We start from the raw sequence: 24,783 nt of genomic DNA on the forward strand, positions 1-24,783 counted from the left end.
CATTAACAATTTAACAGATTAAAAATTACTAGTTTGTGGTTTACAGTCTGGTAAATCAAAAAATATCTATATTAAAAAAAAATCTAATATGGACTTATACTGTTATTCGTCTCAGGTACTCAATTGGTAAAATGGACAGATTTTTTTTTTTCACTCTATCAAATCTCTTTGGAAAGCCGATCTGCTATTTTTTGGCAAATGTTCCGCGTCTATTCTCTCTGCTTCCCTCATGGGTGTGAGATGTCCTGAACAGCTGCTCTGCCCCATTGTTTTACAACATCAACTGTAATTAAATGTAATGAAGGGGGCTTTGCTCTCACTAATCTCTTGGCCATAAAACCACAGTCTCACTTCATTAGAATACCCGGAACTCAAGGTGAGAAATAACTGCACTTTGTTTTACTGCGGTAATGCATTATAGATGGCGTTAGTTATGCATTGTTTTCATATTGGCATGCTGATCTCAGCTCGCTGAATGTTTATGTAAGCCACGTGCCTCAAAGGGCAGGAGCCCGTCTCCTGTTTCTGTAGCGTGAGGCAGCTTGATGTACAAGTCCTAACCCCTGGACGTGACGCTAGTATGTCCACGATGAGTAAATGTTAAAGGGTGCATTTATATAGCGCCTTTATCCAAGGAACTATACAGAGATTGTGCATTACGTACATTCACCCATTCACAAACACACCGATGGCAGAGGAAACCATGCAAGGCACCAACCTGCTCACTGAAAGCAACTATGGGTTCAGAGTCTTGCTCAAGGACTCTTGGACAATATCTCTGGGGGAGCCAGGGATTGACCTGGAAACGCTTCAGGAACCTTCTGTGTTCTAAGCCACTACCGCCCAGCAGGGCACACGAGCGGAGTGGAGCGGTGACAAAAGCCGCTCCGCGCTCCAGAGGGCTCTTGTCCCACTCGCTCGTCACTCTGGTCGGCCACCGGGCCGCTCCGCTCCCCGCCGCTCCGTCGCTCAACTTTATTTCCGCATCTCTCGCTCCGCGCTCGCTCCACGCTAGCTCCACGCTCCGCTCAGGGTCGTCAATCAGAGTCAAAAACGTAGTTTGCTACCATGTCCGAAACACTTTCTCCTTTGCCAGTGTGTTCCCAACACAAATGAGCCTTGGCTTGATGGAGACTTGGAGAGCCGTCCACTTGCCACTGTTTTGTTGGAAACATTAGGCGCACGGCCCCAACAGGATCGGCTCGAAGCGGAGGAGGGTCGGTGCTCAGACCCATTATAAAAGTTGCGCGCTCACGCTCAACTAAAAAACGTCACGCTCCGCTCCACGCACCGCTCGCGCTCCACTCTGCTTGTATGCCCTGCCGCCCAGAGTGTGTGCCAAGCAGGGAGGCATTGGGTCCCATTTTTACAGTCTTTGGTGTGACCCGAACCTCGACCTCCCAATCACAAGGCGGTCACGCTAACCACAAGGCCACCAAGTTGGACTGATGTTTAGAACGGTGAATGATATTGAAAGATTATGAATCTGTGTTAAACTCACTCATAAATCACATGTAGCTTGCATCCGTAGTATAATATCTTCATGTCACATTGGCTTCCTTTGAAAATGAATGGTAGCCTCTAGTCTATACCGCAGCTTTTGAAGCTGCCAGTGTAAACGGTGAACACGGCATCGGTAGGGCTGTCACAATTATAACATAATCGTCTAATCGCAATTATTTGACAAATTCGCGATTATTTTTCATAATCATCGTGGAAATAGCCGATCTAAAAGCTCACAGCGCGTCACGATATGACGCGTTGTGAGCTTGTAGATCGGCTATATCCACTATCAATGTTCTTTTCAAGTATAAAGTTGTCAAATATAGTAATAGTAATTTCTTTGTATATTCAGGTTGTGTCATATCTACCATGTGCAACTTCAAAGCCTAAAAGCCAAACAGAAATGTAATTGTCAACGACAAAAACACAATTAAATCGTTAATCGCAATTATTTGAGTGACAATTAATCATCATGTAAAATGTCATACTGTGACAGCCCTAGACATCGGAACCAGATAACATCACTATCAGAAGGGCCAGCGTGTCACAGCTGAGGGACTACACTCTTGTCCAGGTTAGGGATGGGACGATATGAAAATGTCATATCACGATTATTTTGAACAAAGAAATCGCAATTTGCGATATCGCGATTATCAAAATATCTTCAACATCCGGCCATTATCCTGGGGCGGAACATTTGCCAAAAAATTGCAGATCTACAAGCTCACAACGCAACGTGTTGTGAGCTTGTTGATCAGCTATTTTTTGGCAAAGAGATTAAGTAGAGAGTTAAAAAACAAGACTGTAAGTATGTATATTATAAGTACGTTTTACCAATTATAGAGGGTTTAATCGTACCGGATATGCAGCTCGGCAAATAAAACGCGAATTGATCCCAGTGCATGATGGAGGACGATTTCACGATGAATTAAATCTCTACGATACGATTATTGTGTTGTGTTTTTTTATCACGATAAACGATAATATCGTTTATTGTCCCCATCCCTAGTCCAGGAGATTGATGCGAGGGATCAAAGCATGTCAAGCCTGCATGATGTCACGTCAGAGAGACTGGTGAGAGGCCTGCATAGTGTGACGAGACAGACCGGTGGGAGCTGTTATCATGGCTGACTCATTTCCACTTGCTGCCATGGGACCTGTGTGTGTGTGTGAGCACCAGGGACGTGCAGAGAATGTTAAGAGAGGCAGGGTCTTTCTAAAAGGGCCTTTTGGTGAAAATATCGAAAATAGCCGACCTCCAATCTCACAACGCGTCGCAGCGGTCGGTGCTTGATACCAGACTGAACTAAGGATGAGTAAGTTAATACTGGAGATGTGGTGTAACGGCATGGATTTCTACACAGAGAGGGTAATTCTTTCAACATAACACGCTGCATTCAAGTTCAGGAGAGTTTGGACAAGGCAATTCTCTTGAGTGCTGCCTTCAGGTATGGCATGGATTTGGAAAGAGGGCATTTGCATTTCTTTCACCATAGTAAAAACTGCATTCATGGTCTGGAGAGGGCACTTTTTACAGACAGGTAAAAGGGTAGGGGCTCAAGCCCCCCTTTGATGTCTATGTGCCTGGTGAGCAGAGAGGGGAAGCTGGTGCTCCCCTCAGCTGAACCAACCCACAGGGAGCTCCATTCAGGACGCACACACCAGGAAAAGGATTAAAAAAAAAGGTACAAATGTCACATTGTGATGCGGTCAGGCAGAGCGCCTGAAGTGTCTCAAAGCCCGGGGCTCAAGGATCAGCAAGAGATCAGCACAACGCCTCGCGATGCTTGTAGATCAGCTATTTTCACTATTTTAGATCATTTTTAAAATGATAAACACAAAACGAACGGTTTTGGACATACAGGGTTTTCACCCGACAACGACGATATACTGTGTGTATATATATATATATATATATATATATATATACATATATATAAAACTTTATCCAATTCTGTAGAACTAGAACTGCTGCCAAGCCAGCAGAGCGCTCCATGAGGTGCGCTCACCACTGGCATCACCACTGGCGATGCCGGTGACATCACCACCGGCATCACCAGGAATGCTGGTCCCTCATTGGCTGTTAATTATGACGTTGTTGACAGATATGCTGGTCCCTTATTGGGCTACAGGCTTAAACACACACAGCTACCTACCTACCTACATACGTAGCCAAATGCAGTACTTGCGCACTCCTATGCCGCAAGTAATTAAACTTTGGTAACTTTTCACTTACAGTACTTTTTGCACACTGTACCTGCCTAATGTGTATACATGGAATGCATGTAGAGATTCGGCACAAACACGGTGATGAATTCATTCTAGTGTTATGCCACCTCTACTGTGGAATGCCCCCATACCACCAGCCATCCCTACCCTCCTTGAAAACAGCCATAAAAGAGCACCTGTCTGCAGTTTGAAACTGGACCTCGACTTCTAGTCTTCAAGCTTGCCAAAATGAATAACCCCCCCTCCCCCCCCCCCCACACACACACACTGTTTTTATCTGTAAATACACTTTTACTGCTCCTAGTATTGATGATCTCTTGTATAGTATTGTCTTTATATGTACTGATGAATTGAATACACAGGACCACAATAGAAACAAGCCCTAACTCTGGGATTTGTCATCCTTTTAACATTATTGTTTAACTGTACCGCTGTACTTTTGCCAAACTGTTCATACACAGTAGTGCTTTGGAGGCCGGACACGACCGGACGCCGTGTGGTCAATAAACGGTGCACGAGCGTGTAAACGCGTGCACACCCCCCGTGAGAGCCGCGACAACCCCCCACCCCGTGAATCCGCGATAACTACAAGCTATACTTTAATCAGTGGCTACTACTTTGCATAACAGGTTTCTAGTGGTGACTGGTGAATGTGTGAGCGTCCTCAAGCCCCCTCTATTCAAATGGATATATAGCCTACTTTAACACATAGGTTTCCAGCTGTGACTGCATGTGCATGTGTCGATGTGTGTGTGTGTGTCCTCTCATACATGGCTCCATTACTGTGATATTTAGTGTTTGAGATTCGTTCAAGGCAAACTTTGTTTCTCTAGCCTACTGCAGCGCTGTATTTTCTAAATGAATTAAAAGAAAGTAGAACATAAAATCTTAAGTAACAATGCAAATGTAATTAAGACTAGAAAACTATTGTTTTCCCACCATTAGATCTGCTGACATCCTTTCTTTCTAAATAGCCTCTAGAGGTGCGCGCACGCGCGTGCACGTGACGTCAATAAATGACCGTCCGCCCTGAAAAGAAAATCCCAATTCGATTACACATTCACATTCAGTACACATTCACCCATTCTCTCTCTCACACACACACACACACACACACACCTGTCAGCAAAGATATCCAGATCCTAAATGATTCTCCTTTATGTTCTGTGTGTGTGTGTGTGTGTGTGTGTGTGTGTGTGTGTGTGTGTGTGTGTGTGTGTGTCTCTTAGGGGGTCTTTATACCAGGACGATTGGAAACGCTGCCGGTCTCGTTTTGGATTTATTACCCAAAAAACGTCACGTTTACACCTTGTTGTTGGTTCGTTTTTCTGTGTTTATACTACAAGTTGACAACGCATGAATTCAAGCAAAATGTGTCATGTTCCCAGCCTACATAGGCCTATACTGTGTATTTACCCTTCAACTATAAAATATATATTGTTTAGGCTATGCTCCCAAATCCATATTATTATCGTCTGTTCGCATATTCAATGAGTCCCGCAAAAGGAGGTTTTTAGCGAGGTGAAGTGAAACACCAACAAAAGTCACCTGGAAGATGAAGGTCGGAACATTTATAGCCTATGGAGCATATTTCTGGACATTATCTACGGGGATGGGCTATATAAAGTGAGTTCTGTCTTCTATCTGCAACACAGAAGTATAACGCACCATGCGAGGCAGCTAACGGAGTATAGCCTACAGAGGCACATATGGGTATGGTAGTCTACCACCTTGATTACAAGGGAAAATAATAAAATGTACTTCTTAAAATAAATTCATCATGCCTGTTGCTAAGTATTGGCAACATGACTGTCTTGCATGCGTGCCTTGCACGTGCAAGACCAGACAACAGTCATGTTGCCATACCTTAGCTCTTACTGAACTGACGCACTGCACTGAGATGCGGCGCAATGGAGGATGATGTGCCGTCGCCGTCGCAAAATAAACTAACGGAATAAATTAATGAACTGACGCCATACGCCACTGGCAGTCTGTTATTTCACTGGAAGTCACAATCATAGCCTTCCGTTATGGCTTTAAGTAAATTGCCTACTTTGGAAGCAACATGCGTGCCTTTAGAGGAGGCTAGACGCACTGGAGAGAAAAAGCGACATGATTTCTTTGACTGGAGGAGAGGGAGCGAGGATATATGGAGGAAGTTTTTGTGATGAGTCTCTGACTGACTGGACAGTTATGTTGTCTGTCTGTCTGTCTGTCTGTCTGTCTGTCTGTCTGTCTGTCTGTCTGTGTGTGTCTGTCTGTCTGTCTGTCTGTCTGTCTGTCTGTCTGTCTGTCTGTCTGTCAGCAAGACTCAGCATATTACAATAACTCACTCATTACCTGAAGTCCGCTGCGTCTGTGATGTGGCGCGGTGCATGAAGAATTAATCCAGTATTTTTTGGTGAGAAGTTGAAAAAGGGGAACGCAAAATAGTCATTATTCATTGGTTTGCTTTGCTTAGAATGGAATACCATAGCCTAATGGTTTAATTTAACTTTGCGGAGAGGAGAGCTGTTGCAACTCCGACAGGCCAGCTAGGGTACCAGCCCAGGTGCGACGACTTGTGCGTAATTAGACATTTTTAAAAGGCTTTCATATAGACTACTCCTGACATTTTTCAAATGAGGTTTGTGCTAATAGATCACTGGGCTATTTTCTGGGTTTTTTCGGTTTGTCTGACAGACTGACACTATATGCAGCAGGGGAAGGGGAGCAGAGGAGGGGGTGCTATGACATCATCGCACTCTCCCTCACGGCCGAATTCCGATATTACACCGTTGCGAAACTGATGCGAAACCGCAGAAATGCACTTTCAGAGCCGAATTCCGAAAAGTATCGGTTAGGGTCATGAAACCGCGTCTCCGTGTGTCAAAATGGCCGAATCAATAGTAAAAACTATCGTCTACAAAAAAATCGACCTCATGTAATGACCCCCTTACTATGCTCCTCAGTTTGGTTCCTCCGCTGCTGAAGGTGACAGCCAGCATGGAGGCACACTCCTCTGCATAGAACGGCATCCTGCCCTTCTCATCCACCGCACCTGAAACACATGACCCATCAATCAATCAATCAAGGGGCACGGTGGCTCTATCACTTCACAGCTAGAAGGTCCAGGGTTCAATTCCCACCGGGGGAGGCTGAGGGCGTGTTCTCTCCTCTGCGTCATCAGTGCCCACACCCTAGGTGGGGTTTGGCGAAAGGGCCTTTCTGTGTGGAGTTTGCATGTTCTCCCCGTGTCCCCTAGGCTAGGGCATGTACCCTCACAAAAAACATGCAGTGATCCTGGTCTCTACTGCCTCCCCCTGGCCAGCCGGGCCGCCTGATAAGAGGGGAAAGGAACTCAGGTGGAAAATAGAGAATATAGGTTGCTGCCTTCAGGAAGGAGATACGGTGTTCCAGCATACAATAAGGTCAGGCTAAAAAGGTAATTTGTCCATCAGTCGACTTTAAGGCTTAATCAGGAGTTTGGCCGGTAGGCTAGGTGTGGACATTGCTCTTGCTCCTGTATTATCCTTATGTATGTAATCCTCATTGTGTCAATTGTTTGTATACAGATACTTCTCGAAAAATTTGAAACTGTCATATTTCTTGAAACTTTCATATATTCTAGATACATTGGACATTCGGTGAATTATTCCAACCCTTTTTTTGTTCAAATTTTGAATTTTTATGGCATACATCTCATTGAACATGAATTTCAAAAGTCCATATTTCAAAATATTACACTATTACACGAGACCACTCAAAACAAGGATTTATAATAGCAAAATGTCAACCATCTGAAGTCTGAAGAGTTGTTTGAAAACAGTGGGAAGTTTCCGAAGTCAGTTATGATGCTTTTTCACACAATATTCAAATTTTTCGAGAAGGATCTGTATATGTTGTCGCTTCTGTGTCGCTGCTGTGTCGCAAGACAAATTTCAGTGTGAGCTGACAATAAAGTACTATATCATATCATATCATATCATACGGTGATGGTGTAGATGGAGTAGTTACCTATGGTGATGGTGTAGATGGAGTTGGCGTAGCCGTCGTAGTTACAGTTGTCGTTGTACTGGCCTCCGTTGCCGCTGGCAACCACAAAGATGCTGCCAAAGCCTCGTCTGCCAGCGATCACGCCGTGCTGCAGTGCCGCCTGCAGGGGAGAGGATGTATTACACCCAATTTAATTTAATTTCTCTATAATCTTCTAGCCGGCCTTTTCAAATGCCGACAGCTGGACCAGGAACAAGCAGTGTGAGAGCTTGAATTAAATAGGCTGTTTATATTTTTTATTATAACATTTGGGAGAGGAAATAAAATGTATGAAAAATGTATTCAAAGATTGTCTATTGATGTGCACATGTTATGAACATTTATTTTAGCATTGAATGCACCCCATGTGGCTTGGCACTAAATAGTGGCAAAACAAAATACATTTACTCAAGTGCTGTACTTCTTTTCTACTGTACAATGTGTAGGTATTTCTCCTTTTTTGTTACTTAACTGGTTACTTTGTAGATGTCGATTATTATTTCAAAACATCAACCACATCAGCCCAATATAAATTTCGGCCATTTGAAAATAGGCAAATCTACAAGCTCACATTGTGGGCTTGCAGATCGGCTATTTTCGTGTATACATTTTATATATTTGAAAACTTGTGAAATGGGACATTCTGCATAATGAGCACTTTATACTTTTTTCTACTTTTAAGTACATTTTGATGCCAAAACAAATTACTTCCTACTTAAGTAGGAGTATTTCTACATTGCAGTATTGATATTTTTATTTAAAACTTAGAGTACTTCTTCCACCAGTGCTGGGCCCTCATTAGAGGCCCTCCCTCCCTCTCACCTTGCCCAGGGGATGAGGTCCGTCCACGGTGTGTCCGTCATCATCTGGACCCCAGCTGGAAAGAGACCACAGTCTGATTTAAAAGGAACACATACTTTATGATGCTATCTCCACACAACAAACACATGGACTTGTGTGCACCCAAACGTTGGGTATTTCTTGGGGGGGGCGGGGTTATATTTCCTTTTATGTCTTTTCTGATTCTAGGCACTTTGCTAGCAGGCGAAGATCATCACTTTCACTTGGGGTATTTTACTTTTAAAACCCTGAATGCTCTGCGCTGGGAAGAGGAGCGCACACACAGTGTGTCTTCACCATAGAGTAACAAAGTCATGACGTGACTCGCTCATCCCCCGGTTCCAAGGAAGTAATTCTCTATGGAGAATAACATTGAGTCGTCTTAAAATCGTTTCATATAAGCATTGGGTCCAAAAATAAACAAACGGTCTTTGCGATATTGTCGGCGAGGTGGCTCTGTGTGTTTTATGATAGTCAGTCACTCATATTTGATAAAGCCTGTTTCAAGCGAAAATGTAACTAATTCGGCGACAGTAACATTAGCGTTTTCTCACCATCAGTTGATTCTTCATATCCATATGAGTCAAACCGCTGAGATAGTTTGTTTATAATTGGAACACAGTTCTTATATGACGCGATATGAAAAAGGTCTATGGGAATTCAGAATGGGGGAAGAAAACCGCGAACCAGGTAGGATGTGTAAATTACGTCACACTTCACTACTCTATAGAAATACTGCACAGAAGACTGACTGGCGTTGCCAAAACCAAAGGTGTTCTCTGAGGACACGGCCCCTTACAGGTCTGTACGTAAATCTAAGATGGCATAGATCAGAGGTGGGCAACTTTGACGATGGAGAGGCCACTATATTTCCACACTCACTCCAGAGGGCCACTATATTTCCACACTCACTCCAGAGGACCACTATATTTCCACACTCACTCCAGAGGACCACTATATTTCCACACTCACTCCAGGGGGGCCACTATGCATAATACTGTGGGGCAGAAACCTATTATCCCTGTATGAGACTGACCTGCAGCTGTAGACGTCGTTGATCTGGTAGTGCTTGTTGAAGGCTATGGCTTCCATGCTGTCTGTTAGAGGACCGTCCAGAACTCTGATACCTACACACACGCACACGCACACGCACACACACACACACACACACACACACACACACACACACACACACACACACACACGTTTGTATTACTATAGAGGGTATGCGCATGCGCATGCATGAAGTGAATGGCAAATCGAGTGTCAAAGCGAGTTTAACGTAGTCTAACATTGTTTAATGCAATCAGATAGGAATTTTCTGTTTGGATGTATGGGGCTGTCAAGGTCAGAAAGTAGTTTTTTTCCCGCATAACTTCTGGGTATGATGATGATGAAGTAACACTTATTATTATTATTGAAGTGAACTTCACAACAACAAAATTAATTTGTCTTAACAGCCCACTCCAGTCAAAAACTGGAGAGGTAGACCGATGCCAGGTCATTTCTATACCTGACATCCTATAGTGTGTATCGTTTCAATATACGTACACGTATAGATTTTTTTATTATTATTATTGTATTGCAACCGTCAGGTCGCAGTTACTATCAAAACCTACACCGGCTGTCAGTCAGTGTGTCTGTCAGTCTGTCCGTCAAACGTTTGCCCTACTCATATCTCCGCCACCGTTGCCCCTATCCATGCCAAACTTTGCACACACATTCCTTGGCTGCCAAACCACAACCTCCACTCATTTCCCACATGGCCCTCCATGAGCCCGATTCTTGCAAAACACATGTTTGGGCACTGCTCCTATATATTTTGCCCTAAAATCACACAAAGCGGTACACAGTATGTCTAGAGTCATGTCATCAACATGGATCTGTCCCATTTAGCGCCACCATAGGGGTGATTTTTGCTAAACACTTTTTTGAACACTGCTCCTACAGATGTTGCCCTAAAATCACACAAAGTGGTACACAGTATCTCTAAAGTCATGTCATCAACATGGATCTGTCCCATTTCCCATATTCCCTCCTGATTGGCTACCATTCCCTTCTAAAGTTTGTGTATGCAACCTGACGGTCGCTTATCTCCCGATTAGGGAGTCTTACAGGTATTATTATTCTACTGTTTAGACTGATGATACAGTAGGTTCTTGGTTTGCTTAGATTACTAGGCTGTTTCCATACATTTGATGTATTACCTCTTGTTGTCCTTTGCTTACTGTAAATCTCCCTGGATTAAGAGCTTCTGTTAAATGCCGACATTGTAAATGTAACGTCAGGATGTCAGGAGGGAACCAATCATAAACTAAAAAAGCCTTTCCACATAAAAAGGCACTTTTAAAACTGGTTCCATTAGGAACTAGCCTGACTGACATTAAAAAGGTTTTTTAACGATGAAGAGTGCCTTGGACTCTGATTCAACTAGGGATGGGACGATATTATCGTTTAGCGTGATTAAAAAATACTCACGATAATCGTATCGTGGAGATTGAATTTATCGTGATATCGTCCTCCGTCATGCACTGGGATCAATTCACCTTTTATTTGCCGAGCTGCATATCCAGTACCACTTAAACCCTCTATAATTGGTAAAAGGTACTTATAATATACGTACTCGATACAGTCTTTTTTTTTCACTCTCTATCAAATGTCTTTGCCAAAAAACAGCCGATCTACAAGCTATTATTTAATATTGTAAATCGTGATTTATTTGGTCACAATAAGCATGATATGAAATTTTCATATCGTCCCATCCCTTGATTCAACGCCAGCCCTATGCTTCTCTATGTTTATACTATAATATTGGGTTATTGGTAGCAGTTCCCTAAACCTTTTTATATCGACTGCAGACCCCGAAAAATATCAATTTGGTGTCTTCCCGGGACAAACGTATAAGAATACATTATGAATTAACCACTTAAAGGAGTAGTTCACCCCCAAAATGACTTTTCTTCTATTGATTACTCACGCCATGGAGACTGCTGTTCAATAATGTTTTTTTTTTTTGTATTTGTTGCATTCCTAAGACAAACATGTGATTATAGTACATTTACCCCCGTTGATTCCGGATGGGGACCCGACTATCCGGAATCAATGAGGGTACATTTCTTGCAATCAAATTGTTGTCCTAGGAATGCAACAAAAACCAAAAAATATTATTGAAATAAAGTCTCCATAGCGTGAGTAATCAATAGAAGAAAAGTCATTTTGGGGGTTACCTATAAAGACCTGCGGCTCAGTTTACGAATGTCTTCTAAATCCTAACAGTTAAAAACAGTCAAATCTTTTTCATATCAAAAATGATATGAATTTGGCCACGGTCATGGATAAGATATTTTGTTTTAAATTTCTGATCCTTGAAATGATATGCCCAAAATAGGGATCTATTGTAAATCGATCATTTGATTCAATAGAGTTTATCAATCATTATTGCTATAATCAATTAAAATGATTAGTTTGATTAACTGTTGGAAATCTAAATGTAGTATCACAGTCAGATATACATTAGTGACAGGACAGTGTAGTGTATCAAATAAATGACTATATAAGTCCTGCACTGCCATCTAGTGGCCTCATTGAGTAACAGAACAGAATTAAACTTGGAATGTGTACAGCTAAGACATACATTTACAAAGAAGTATCCAGGTCTTCTTCAGAATATGTATGACACTGATTTACTATGACACTATGGACACATTATGAGTCCACTAGTACTGCTTCTCAAACGTTTTATTTGCAAGGACCAGCAGAGAGAACTTGTACTCAAGAACAATCAGTTTGTACACTCAGAGTCACAGAACTGTTATGGTTATTCAGGGCTAGAGCTCTATGTGTTTTTGGTAACATTATCTGCTCATTTTGTATGTCTGTGACAAAGGAATTTGCCCCAAAATGTCCACCACAAGCCAACATGACGATCCGCCTGGCATCCTATAGTGTGTATAGTTAATGTTCATGTGCAGTTTACAGTTTAGGCATTTAGCAGACACTTTTAATCCAAAGCGACTTACAATAAGCGGGTAATACATCACTATAATAAGCATGATAATATGTCAGTACATCAACAACAATACAACAAATACATAGGAATATTAATCTAGAAAAAAGTATTAATAACATAGGTAGACCACAAACCTAATCTTCTAAAAAACATCTAAAAAAAACTCCCCAAAAAAAGAGAAAAGCCATCTAGCTTCATGTGTGGTCATCGAGGGGAGGGCCTTACAGTAGTGCTATGGGTTTAGGTGGAGTCTGAAGAGGTGAGTTTTTTCAGTCCATGGCGGAAGCTAGGGAGTGAGTCTGTAGTTCAGGGAGTTTATTCCACAGTTTGGGGGCCAGGAGGGCAAATTGTCTAGGTCTAGGACGAGTGGATTTTTGTCCTGGGGTTTTTAGCGAGGGTTCTGTCAGCATCCCTGCCCGGTGCATGATCCGTGCACGATCGTGCACGATGGACACGCTCACGCCCACGTTAAAAGGTAAGGAAAGTATGACAGTCAAATCCAAAAGACGATCTTGATTTATGGCAGAGACTGTGTTAATTAGGCCTAAATGCAAATCTGTGTCACTTTAGATTTGAACCACTTTAACCATTATTTTATGCTTCAACTATTAAAAAATAGCAGATATACAAGCTCACTGCGCGGCACCGAGTGCCGCGCTGCGAGCTTGTAGATCTGCTATTTTTGAAAAATTGTGAACATTTGTGCAAGTCTTAAATATCTTTGACCCGACTTCTAAATCCTTCTTCTAAGTCGGTGGTTTTCAAACCTTCTCATGTCAAGGACCCCCAAAATTTAATTTATTTGGCCACGGACCCCCATCTCAAAATATGTTGTTCCAGGGACCCCCAGAAGCAGAGATTTCAGTTACAAAAGTTTGCTTTGAAAAATATATATTGAAAAATGTGCACACATTTTCACGATTTCCACTATTTTTCAATAGTTAAAGCATTCAATAATTCTAGGCCTAAATGGGTTAAGTTAATCAATCAATCAATCAATCAATCAATCAATCAATCAGATGGCGTGGACTCACCTGCCACCTTGCTGCCATAGGCCACGCCCACAGCACAGAAGCTGTTGTTGGGCACAGCAGCGATCTCTCCGGCGCAGCGCGTGCCGTGGTGGTTGTCACTGCGGCTGTCAGGGTGGGGCATGGGGTCGGGGTCGTTGCTGTTCAGGTCGTAGCTGCCCTCTGGACTCTGGAAAAAAACAAAAAGGGAAGAAATCTCCTAAAGTCATGGCTGGCTCGATAATCCATATCACTATGCTGTTCGCCAGCCTATGGGTCAGTGGGGGAGGGGGGGGGTCCCCAAATTATTTTGGGGGGTCCACAGATGAATAACTTAATGTGCAACATTGTTTTTACTCTCAACAGTAAATAAACCAACATAAAGTATAAGTGTATAGAGGGTTTATGCACGTTACTAAAGTGGCAATTTAAGGACTTGTTAATACCTCTAAAATTACAAATTAAACATTGGCCAAATTGTAACATTTTAGAGGCAGAAATTGTGAAAATAGCCGATAATAGAACCGTGTTATACAAAATGTACTGCCTCAACTCTTAGTGCTCGTCATAGTGGGGGGGGGGGGGGGAGGGGGGGGGGGGGTCCCCAGTTAATAAATGTTTAACTGGAATTATTTTGGGGGTCACAGCCTTTTTATATTATTATTTTATTTATATTGCCGAGCTGTAAATCCAGTACCATTAAAACCCTCTTGGTAAAACAGGCCTGGAAATAATGTACTTGATACAGTCTTTTTTTCACTCTCTACCAAATAGAGCAGAGAGATGCAACAAGCACGACACGTTGTGAGCTTCTATTCTTTTGGCAAATGTTCCGCCCCAGGATAATGGATGTTGGGAATATTTTGATTATCACGATGATATACGATGATATCGTAAATTGCAATGTTTTTGGTCAGAATAATCGTGACATGACATTTTTTTTATTTAACAACTTGACCTCTTGCCAGAAATCAACACAGCTGTTGTTGCGCAGCTTTCTGGCAAGTGAGTCAGCTCTCATATTATCGTCTTGTTTTTTGTTTTTTTATGAAGTGGACAGCATATTTAAATTTGGCATTCAAGGTTTGTTTTTGTTCAAATAAGGGCCCCTTTCTCTGCCTTCCTGATTCTGGCCAACTTTAAAAGCATCTCTAGCAGCAGTCTGTAGCTCAGCCACATGCTCAGTCCATCCAGGTTTTATGCTATGCTCCTTTTTCTTACCCTTATAAAGACCCTTACTAGAGGAATTTAAGACATAACTCTCTACTAGGGCTTTCACCAACTAGTCGACTAGTTGACTCGTATAACCACTAGTCGATCTTGTAGGAACTAGTCGAAAAGTCGTTAAGAAAAAAAGCATTTTTTCTTTTTTTTTTAAATGAAGGCCTAATGAACTAATTTCAATTCGATTATAGTTATTGTTTTATTTTTAACAACCATTATAAACTGAATATTATTATCCAGTCACACACACATCTAGCAGCATCTCCCTACCGTGGGTTAATAATCCCAAAGACAGTTGAGTTCACCCAGAGTTCACCCAAAGTGTGAAAGTCCGTGTCTGCACACAGCAGTGAGTCGTTGTCCACTAGACCAGTGGTTCTCAACCCGTGGGTCGGGACCCCCAGAGGGGTCCCCAAATTATTTTGGGGGGTCCCCAGATGTTTAGCTAAATGTTAGTTAAAGGGATATTCCACGTGTTTTTTCGGTAATATTCTTCTTTTATTTTGTAATAATTTTGTTTTTTATTTAATTTTTAAAAATAAATGAAAAGGGTTATTGAGATCTATATGCGTTGTGAGCGTATAGATCTGCTATTTTCACAATGGAATAGATCGAGTCAAACTAAATGTAATGCCAACTCCTACTATTCCAAGTGCTTGTGCAGGGTGGGGGGGTCCCCAGTTCAAATATGATTATTTGGGGGGTCGCGGCCTGAAAAGGTTGAGAACCACTGCACTAGACCACTACAAGGGGACTAGTTCTACAGAATATTGTTGTTTAACAGTATAAAATCGTAGCACGATCAAAGCAGCAAGTGAGGACAGCCCAGTTCTGTTAGAGTGGTTCCCCTGACATCAGAGCATGATGTCAGAGCGAAAAACACAATGTCAGGCGTTACAGACAGACAGACAGACAGACAGACAGACAGACATACGGATGAGATGTGACCGTTTACATACTAATCTGTTACGTTAATACAGAGATTCATTGCAGAATTCAATTTAAACCTGCATTTTGGTCTAAATCAGTAGTTCTCAAACTTTAAAATGTCAAGGTCTCCACTTAACTCTGACAGTATACAAATGGAACCAAATCCATTTGGTTTCATTTGTATACTGCCAGAGTTACATACTTGTAAAGTTCAATTTAGACCTCCCAAAAGGAACCCAGAGAGTCTAGTTTTTGTCAAGTAACTTGAAAAATAACCATAAAAAATAATTGTGATAAAATCGTGTATCGTGATACAGCTTGGGAAAATATTGTGATATTGTATTTTTCCATATCGCCCACCCCTGGTTTGACTCACATAGTTGGGTTGGATGTCTTGCAGAGTGCGTGTGACTCACATAGTTGGGTTGGATGTCTTGCAGAGTGCGTGTGACTCACATAGTTGGGTTGGATGTCTTGCAGAGTGCGTGTGACTCACATAGTTGGGTTGGATGTCCTCCAGCGTGTGCTCCACTCCATCGTCCACCACCACCACAGTGACTCCCTGTCCAGTGATGTTCCTCTCCCACAGCCCCGTCACGTTGATGTCCATGCCCACGTTGACCTCGTTGTGCTGCATGGACAGACAGGACAGGAGACACAGAGACAAGGAGCAAGTCAAAGACAACAGAGACCCAGGAGAACAGTACATGGATTAAAGCAAGGGATAATCGTCAACACGCTGGTCGTTACTCTGGAAAATAGCCCCCGACTAGGGATGGGACGATGTGAAAATGTCATATCACGATTATTGTGACAAAATAAATCGTGAATTACGATATTATCGTGATAATCAAAATCCATTGTCCTGGGGCGGAACATTTGCAAAAAAATAGCAGATCTACAAGATCACAACGCTTGTAGATCAGCTATTTTTTTGGCAAAGACATTTGACTGTTTTTGGCAAAGACATACAAAAGACGATGTACATTATATAAGTACCTTTTACCAATAATAGAGGGTTTAAAATAAATCATCCTTATTACACAGCCATCTACAAGCTTGTAGATAGCCTATATTCAGTGAATGACACACCTACAGAATCCAAATGACTAACGCGTTTTTAACTTGTAGATTGGCTATTTCCACTATTCATATTCATATAAAGTGTTAAATTATTCTATTATTTAAGGTGTTTGTCATATCTGTCTAGTACACCTTTTGTTCAAAGCCAAACAGAAATTAAATTTTTTATTCAAAATGCTCCAACGTTCAACAAAACAATTAAATCGTTAATCGCAATTATTTGAGTGACAATAATGGTCTGACAGCACAGCCTCAGACAGACAGGATGTTCTCCCCAGGCGGCAGGTCCGCAACAAGGACATTGGACAATGTTTTGGGGTTTATACAGTAAATTAGTAAGAGGAAAAACAAAAATGTGTAAAAACAAAGTAAAGACAACTAAAATTGTCTAAACTGCAGGTAAAAATGTTGAATTTGATTAAGTGAGGTGCTCTTTTATGGCAGTCTTTTATTGTTCTTCCACACATCATCACAGCTGTGTGTGTGTGTGTGTGTGTGTGTGTGTGTGTGTGTGTGTGTGTGTGTGTGTGTGTGTGTGTGTGTGTGTGTGTGTGCGTGCGCGTCACTGTTTCCGTCTTCCTTAGAAACCACCCACACCTCTAGTGTCAACAAGTGTCAACATTTCAGAGAGAACACGCAGACCGGAAACGACATTAGATAATAAACCTTGAACAGTTTAGAAATGAATTCTCTGTTGTAATACAGTGCTTCTTGGCAATAACGTTCATACCGTTGGAAAGCCTGTTTAGTCCTCTTTTAAAGTAATATGCATTTGTGGAAAGAGTATGTGGGTTGTTGCGCACTTGAAAAATATTTTCAAGGAATATGCATTGGTGGAAAGAGTATGTGGGTTGTTGCACACTTGAAAAATCTTTTCAATCAATCAATGAACTTTATCGTCATAAAACAGTAGGATGAAACTGGTGAACGTGGGATGTTTATGCAGGCTTTCAAGTTTGCAGTTCAAGGAGTAAAAAGAGAATTAGATTAAAGAATAGAAAATAAAGAGAGTACAAATTTCTTGTGAAAATTGCCTTGTTTGGCTTTAGTTCAGCTGTGCTGCTCTTCCCACAAATGCAAATGGGGCACAATTTAAAAAGGGAATAAAAGGTATACAAATATCCAAACTTTATGTAATCCTGGGCGCTACACTCCCTCTGCCAACCTGGGGAGAGCAACGGACTGACCTCATGCTTCCTTCTATGCATGAGTCGTCGCTTCTTTTCACGTGACACGGGGGGAGTTTCCCTGGCTGGACATAGTGCGTGGAAGGAAGTAAGGAACACGTTATTCCAACCAGTTCCTTTCCCCTCCATCAGGCACCCCAGCTGGCCAGGGGGAAGCAGTATAAAGACCAAGATAACTGCATGTTTTTGTGAGGGAGCCGACCCTAGGAGACACGGGGAGAACATGCAAACTCCACACAGAAAGGCCCTTTCTAACTACTCTCTGCCTTATGTCGTGACCAGGCTTTTCTCTTGGCAGATGAGTAAGCCTGGCTACGTGAAGTTAAAGAAGCCAAAGGACCAAGAGTGAGACTGACATAGAGAAGTGGTTCTCAACCTTTTCAGGTGTGACCCCCAAAATAATCATATTTGAAGAGGGGACCACCCACCCTGACAAGCACTTGAACAAGGAATTGTAGGAGTTGGCATTACATTTAGTTTTACTCGATCTATTCCAATTGGGAAAATAGCCGATCTACATACATGTACATACATACATGTAGATCGGCTATTTTCACAATTTCGGCCTCTAATATGTGATAGTTTTACCAATGTTTGACCAGAGGTACTGAAATTGTCTTCAAAGTCCTTAAATTCTCACTTTAGAAATGTGCAGATACCCTGTATACACTACAAGGTATGTTTACAGTTGAGTGAGAAAACTGCGTTAAAATTTAGCTAAACATCTGGGGACCCCCCCCAAAATAATTTGGGGACCCCTCTGGGGGTCCCGACCCACAGGTTGAGAACCACTGACATAGAGACCAAAGGACAGACAGAGACTGACCAGGTGCCACTGGTTAGGGTATCGGGGGTCGTTGAAGGCCATGGATCTCTTGGACCTGCTGAGCAGCCTCTCCTGGGAGTGCCAGAGGACGTGGGGGTGGGCGGCCAGCACGTCCCCAGGCTGCACCCTCCTCCTCCAGGCTGAGGCTCCTACTCCGGCCCCAGGCCTGGAGCCCGGCCTGCTGCTGCTAGCGGAGCACAGCAGGTAGTGTCCCTCCAGCTGGCCGATCTGACCCTGGTTCTCCAGCCCCGCCTGTGCTGCCACCTGGTGGAGAGCAGACACTATAGAGTTAACAACAATAAAAATACAACATAAGCCAAGACTTGATTTCGGTCCATTATATCTCCCCTTTAATAATACCAATTGGTATTGTGTTTTATATAATCTGTATCGTTGGTTAGTCACCTTGCAAGAATCGGGTATTCGTGGAATGAGCAACACCAGCCTAGCACAGCTAAACAATCCACCCATGTTAAAAACAAGGTGGGGATGTATATGTACTGCAGTTAGTTAGCTGCATTAGTAGCCAAGCCAGGCTAGAGCGGTTACACCCCGCCCCGCCACTACGACATGTCTCCATTCCGACACTAACCCTATCTCTAACCCTTACCCAAAACTTAACCCCTATGGAAGTGTCGCCACTCCGACAATAAGAAGTCAATTTCGGAGTAGCAACATGTTGGAATGGAGAGCGACACCCGGCCAAATGTGTAGGGTAGCACCGACTACCTTTAATGCTGTTCTGCTGGCATTCACTTTCGTTTTGGGCTCCAAGTGCTGGCAGGTGTGTGCCAGTCACAGGTGTGTGCCTAGCAGGAGCACCTGAGCATGGGTTCTGCCATAATTTGGGACCCAATGCTATCCTCCAGGATGACAACGCTCACCTCCACAGCACCAGAATCATCAGAGTATCTCCAGAATTTGGGAGTGGAGAGGATGGAATGACCTGCCGTGAGTCCAGACCTCAACCCAATTGTATAATCGTATTGTCCGTAGGGTTGGTGTGTTTACATGACAACGCACCAATTCACGCAAAATGCATATTTACAGCAAAAAAAAAAATCGAAATCTCAATATCGCCGTATCAATAGTTTAGTTTAGCGGAGTCAGAGCAATTCGTACTTGTGTAATTAAAAGTGCCCCAAGATCTCAGAGGCAATCACCACACGCATTATGTGTGTTTATGAGTGTAGTAATGAAGCATTATGAATGCATTATAATGCATTATGAACGCCCTCATAATGCATTATTAGTGTGGGCTTCATAGAAAGTTTTACCACACTTTTTATTTTGTTTTGGGTGGGATACTGTGAGGACACTAGCAGTAACCTCAGAGCTCGTTGTCAGTCTAACAGTAGAATAACAACAACAACAAAATCAATAATCAGTGCATTCAACAATGCCATTTGTGTTTTGAATTTGTATGTTTTATCGCGTTGATTTGTATGCTATGTTGATTGGATACATGCTGTAGGACCAATATGGAAACACTTTTTAGTGTTAAACTTTTAGCTTTAATGTCTGACTGTACCTTGTGCCGTTTTACATCTCTAACTAATTAAAGTATTCAAACAGAGAGCAGTGATGAAAAGGCCTCACCCTGTCCGCGATCACATCCAGGTCCACCGGTCCACTCTCCTCCTCCTCATCATCATCACCCAGACCTTCCTCCTGGCGCGCTGCTGCAGCGTGGATTCGAACCGCCCAGGACTGACCGGGACCGCAGGAGCCACCGCTAGGGCTGAGGGAGGAGGAGGAGGAGGAGGAGGAGGGGAGAGAGGGCGTTGCGGCGGGGAGCCGGGTGAGAAGGAGCAGAGCCACCAGGGAGAGGAGCAGGAGGACCAGGAAGGAGGAGAGGTAAGGAGGTGTCATTGCAGAGGAGGAGGAGGTGGAGAGGAGGAGGAGGAGGTGGTGTCAACGCAGAGGAGCTGAGCGGTCTTCATAAGGAGCAGTAGAGTTATCTGGAAGATATGATGGGACACCATCAATCACAATATGCATGGAAAAGGAATATTTCACTTTAAAAAAGAACTTTTGGTCATGTTATCGTCTAATCAGGCTTTTATGAACACCGGACACCCTGAACAGATTTTAAGTAGCTTGATTCAATATTTAGTTATTTGATGTAAATGTTATCAGGCCCTCCAGGCCCAGGAGCCAATTGTACCCATTGTAGCTTCAAACTCAATTTTAACCAGATTCAATAAAAACACCCATTATTTTTTTCTGGTGACTCATACGTGCGCACTGCGCAGGCCGTGTTTTTAGAGTGTCAAACACTCAATATCATTTACAGCAAACGTTGCTCTCAAGGTGGTTGACCAGTCGCAACCGTGTTGTGCTGGGCGAGCGGCCAGCGCAAGACAAGTAGCCGCTTTGTTGTTACTTTTACAGGTCAATGTATTACAATTCAGTTCAAAGGAGCTTTATTGGCATGAGAAAAAATACGTTGACATTGCCAAAGCAAGTTTCAAAACAATAAAAACAGTTGAAAATGGGGAACATATTTACAGTTGGAGGGGGAACAGCATTGTGTAAACAGAGCTATGTCACATTGTGTCGTTATGTATATAAAGGCAGGGTATGAAGCTTTTTGGAACAGATATCAGCATTTATTTTTTCTCGATACAATTTCAATAGCATGGAAAAGAAGGAAAAGAAAAAAAAACTCAAATTTAAAACATGTTTATAAAGGTAGCAGCTCTGTTTATACTGTATTACATTTATTTATTAAGTATCCATGTAATAAGTGGGATAACTGTCAGCTTGCTGGTGCTGCTAGTTTGGCCAACCGAACAACCATCTGTACATGCTCTCAAAGTGATCTTGTAGATCGGACAGTTTCAGTGTGCAACATGCTTCTATAGAGCAGTGGTTCTCAGCAGTGGGTCGGGACCCTCCCACACACATTATTGTGGGGGGTCCCCAGATGATTAGCTTAATGTCCAAAATTGTTTTCCTCAATCAACTATAAACAAACCCACATAAAGTTTAATTGTGTAGAGGATATATGCACATTTCTAAAGTGACAATTTAAGGACTTTTTAATACCTAAAACATTACCTTAAAACAATACCTTAAACATTGGTCAAACTGTCAAATATTTGAGGCAGAAATTGTGAAAATAGCCGATCTACATGCTCACAACGCCTCGCATTGCGAGGCGTTGTGAGCATGTAGATCTGCTATTTTCACAATGGAACCGTGTTATACCAAATATAATGCCTAGACTTTTAGTGCTCAGAGTGGGGGTCCCCAGTTAAAATATGATTATTTTGGGGGTCACGGCCTGAAAAGGTTGAGAACCACTGCTATAGAGGACATGCTGGCTTCTATGGAATCTAAATGACGAGTGGTGACGAGAACTTGAATCCATGTGATTTCCATCAGCTGCCTGTTCTTTTTAAAGCCTTTATATTTTTCCTTATATCTTTCCTCGCTCATTGGGACGCTCACTTAATGACACTGTTAAACTGAAACAGGCCCATTTAAAAAAACAAAAGACAGAGCCGACCCCCCCCCCCCCTGACATGTTTACTGTACTTTTTCATTTCCTGATTTCTGAGTGTTATATGATGTTTTGCATAGTAACATTTGTCTGTCATTTCATGTCTCAATGAATTGAGTACAAAGCCAGGAACAAGCCATAGTGCTTTCTTGGGTTTAAATCCTAGTCATAGAAATATTAACGAGCGTGTTTTGCAAAACACCCTAAAACAGCAACTCAGCGACAGACAGATATTCTGCATTGCTTCGTTATTACGGGTCTTTTGAAGCTGCCAGTGTGTGTGAACACAGCGTACAGTAACTTCAGTGAGGAGTTGTGACCGGCTGTCACAAAGAGTGAAATTAACTGTACATGCTCCATTATCACTTAATTCATACTTCATTACTCAGGACTACATACTAATGTGAAGAGGTTATCACAGGGCAGTGCTGTTTCCAGCTTATACATAAGTAAGTATGAGTCCCATAGGGCAGGAGCCAATCTCCTGTTTCTGTAGCGTGAAGCAGCTTGATGTACAAGTAGACCCCAACCCTTGTATGCCGAGTGCCAAGCAGGGACTCCAGAAAGGCACTTGGTCCCATTTTTCGGAGTCTTTAATTGGTATGACCCGGCCAGGGATTGAACCGGACATCCCATGATGCTCACTCAGGGCAGACACTCTAACCACAAGTCTCCAATGTAAAAGGATACCACAGCTGCACAAAGTCAAGATAACAGCGCATAAAGTTCAATTAAGTTATGAATTATTGCAGCTTGACGTTCCAGCCTCTGCAACAGGGGTCTTCAACAAGAGTTACTACAGGGGATATGGATTTTATCGTTTCAACCATTTCAACTCTAGATTCGTTATTATTCTGGGGGGAACATTAGTTGAAAATATCAGATCAATAAGTTCTACGAATGCCTCGCAACATCAGGTACTATCTTCGGCAAAGAGGTTCGGGGTAGCCGTAGAGGGAAAAAAGAGCAGATCAAGTACAGAGTGAAAGGTCAAGTTAAATGTCTGAAACAAACAAAAAAACACAACAGTGATAGTCTAAAGCCACCTGTGAATTGTGTGAAATTATATGAAAAGTTTAAATCTGCAACACAATTTTATACAATATGCTTCATCTCTCGCTCAGCTAATTATAAGGGGGTCCTCGGCCTACAAAGACAAAAAAAAGTTGAAGACCTCTGATCTACAAAGGTGACACATATTTTCTGTCCGTCACAGTCGTGTGAAATGACACCAACCTGCAGCCCAGAGCCATGTGATGAGAGAAGAACAGCATGGGTGTGAGGATGATCACTCATGTTACACACACACACACACATACTCACTCACTCACACACACACACACACACACACAATGATTGTTATGACAAGGCTTTTGTTGTGTGTGTGTGTGTGCGTGTGTGCGTGCACGTGCGTGCGCGTGTGTGTGCGTGTGTGTGTGCACGCACGCGTGCGAGCGTGCATGAGACAAACAAACTGGTTCCATGTAAATGTCACCACCACAGCCCTGCTGGCTACTGAACTGGTTTGGTTGTGGTCTCGTATCTCAAAAATGCCAACCAACTCGTGATGCCCTTCTATTTCGTCACACTACAGTGTCACACAAAAGTAGTATTTTCTTTCTTTTCTTTTTTACTCTGTGGGTTTAATAAATAGAAAACGTTTGTCGGGTGCACAATTCTGGGAGAAGTAGTCCCTTAGTAGTTAGAACCCATGTGTATGCTTTTTGTGTTATTGATTATGTGAAAATACCAATGAAGAAACCTTGGGGAAAAAAGAAGGAAAAAATAAATAGTCCCTTTGGGCCGATGCACATTGTTGTGCAAGTTACTATGAAAAGCTCCACCGTCTGTCCCTCCGTCAGTCAGTCCCTCCGTCTGTCCGTCACGTCACGTCACACCTTTTCCTTACTCTTATCTCTGCTACCGTTGCCCATATCCATGCCAAACTTTGCACACACACTCCTTGGATGGCAAATCAGAACCTAGTCAGGTCCCTTATCTATTTTTGTTGGATTTTTGTGAAGATTTGTAAAACTATACATTTTTGGAAAGGTTATTGTCTAAGGAATCAGAAAATCAATGTTTCCATTTGCCCAGGTGTGTTTATGGCGGCCATATTGGAATTTACAAAATGGCCACCATAAAATTACTTTTTGTAATATCTTGGCCTCTAAATAAGCTGGAACATTGATTTCAACTGCTAAACCTACATTTTCAGGGTCAAGGAATCCAATGGTGGTAGTTATAAATCTCAAATAATTACAAAATAACCCTTAGATGCATGACTGAGTCCAAAACGGCCTAGTAAAAACGGCCAAGTAATTTTGTCAGATTATTTTGAAGATTTACCAAAACTATATTTTTTTTGGAAAGATTATTATCTAAGGAATCAGAAAATCAATGTTTCCATTTGCCCATGC

At 42.4% G+C, this 24,783-nt stretch overlaps 1 protein-coding gene across 1 annotated transcript in view; it reads right to left on the bottom strand.

Annotated features, from left to right (window-relative positions):
* The window catches only part of pcsk7 (proprotein convertase subtilisin/kexin type 7), a gene marked incomplete at its 3' end in the record, with an annotated part of 57,798 nt that overhangs the window by 27,091 nt on the left and 5,924 nt on the right, over nucleotides 1–24,783 (bottom strand). Inside the window, exons 2-9 of the mRNA XM_080731109.1 lie at nucleotides 20,455–20,816; nucleotides 18,856–19,119; nucleotides 16,256–16,390; nucleotides 13,630–13,795; nucleotides 9,623–9,713; nucleotides 8,569–8,623; nucleotides 7,729–7,867; nucleotides 6,672–6,772 (exon numbers count right to left, since the gene is read on the bottom strand). Coding sequence (XP_080587235.1) covers nucleotides 6,672–6,772; nucleotides 7,729–7,867; nucleotides 8,569–8,623; nucleotides 9,623–9,713; nucleotides 13,630–13,795; nucleotides 16,256–16,390; nucleotides 18,856–19,119; nucleotides 20,455–20,727 — 1,224 coding nt within the window. The 5' untranslated portion in view covers nucleotides 20,728–20,816. The remainder of the gene's footprint in view (nucleotides 1–6,671; nucleotides 6,773–7,728; nucleotides 7,868–8,568; nucleotides 8,624–9,622; nucleotides 9,714–13,629; nucleotides 13,796–16,255; nucleotides 16,391–18,855; nucleotides 19,120–20,454; nucleotides 20,817–24,783) is intronic.

The sequence above is a fragment of the Nannobrachium achirus genome (genome assembly GCF_963921795.1).
Source record: "Nannobrachium achirus genome assembly, chromosome: 8".
Classification (NCBI taxonomy): domain Eukaryota; kingdom Metazoa; phylum Chordata; class Actinopteri; order Myctophiformes; family Myctophidae; genus Nannobrachium; species Nannobrachium achirus.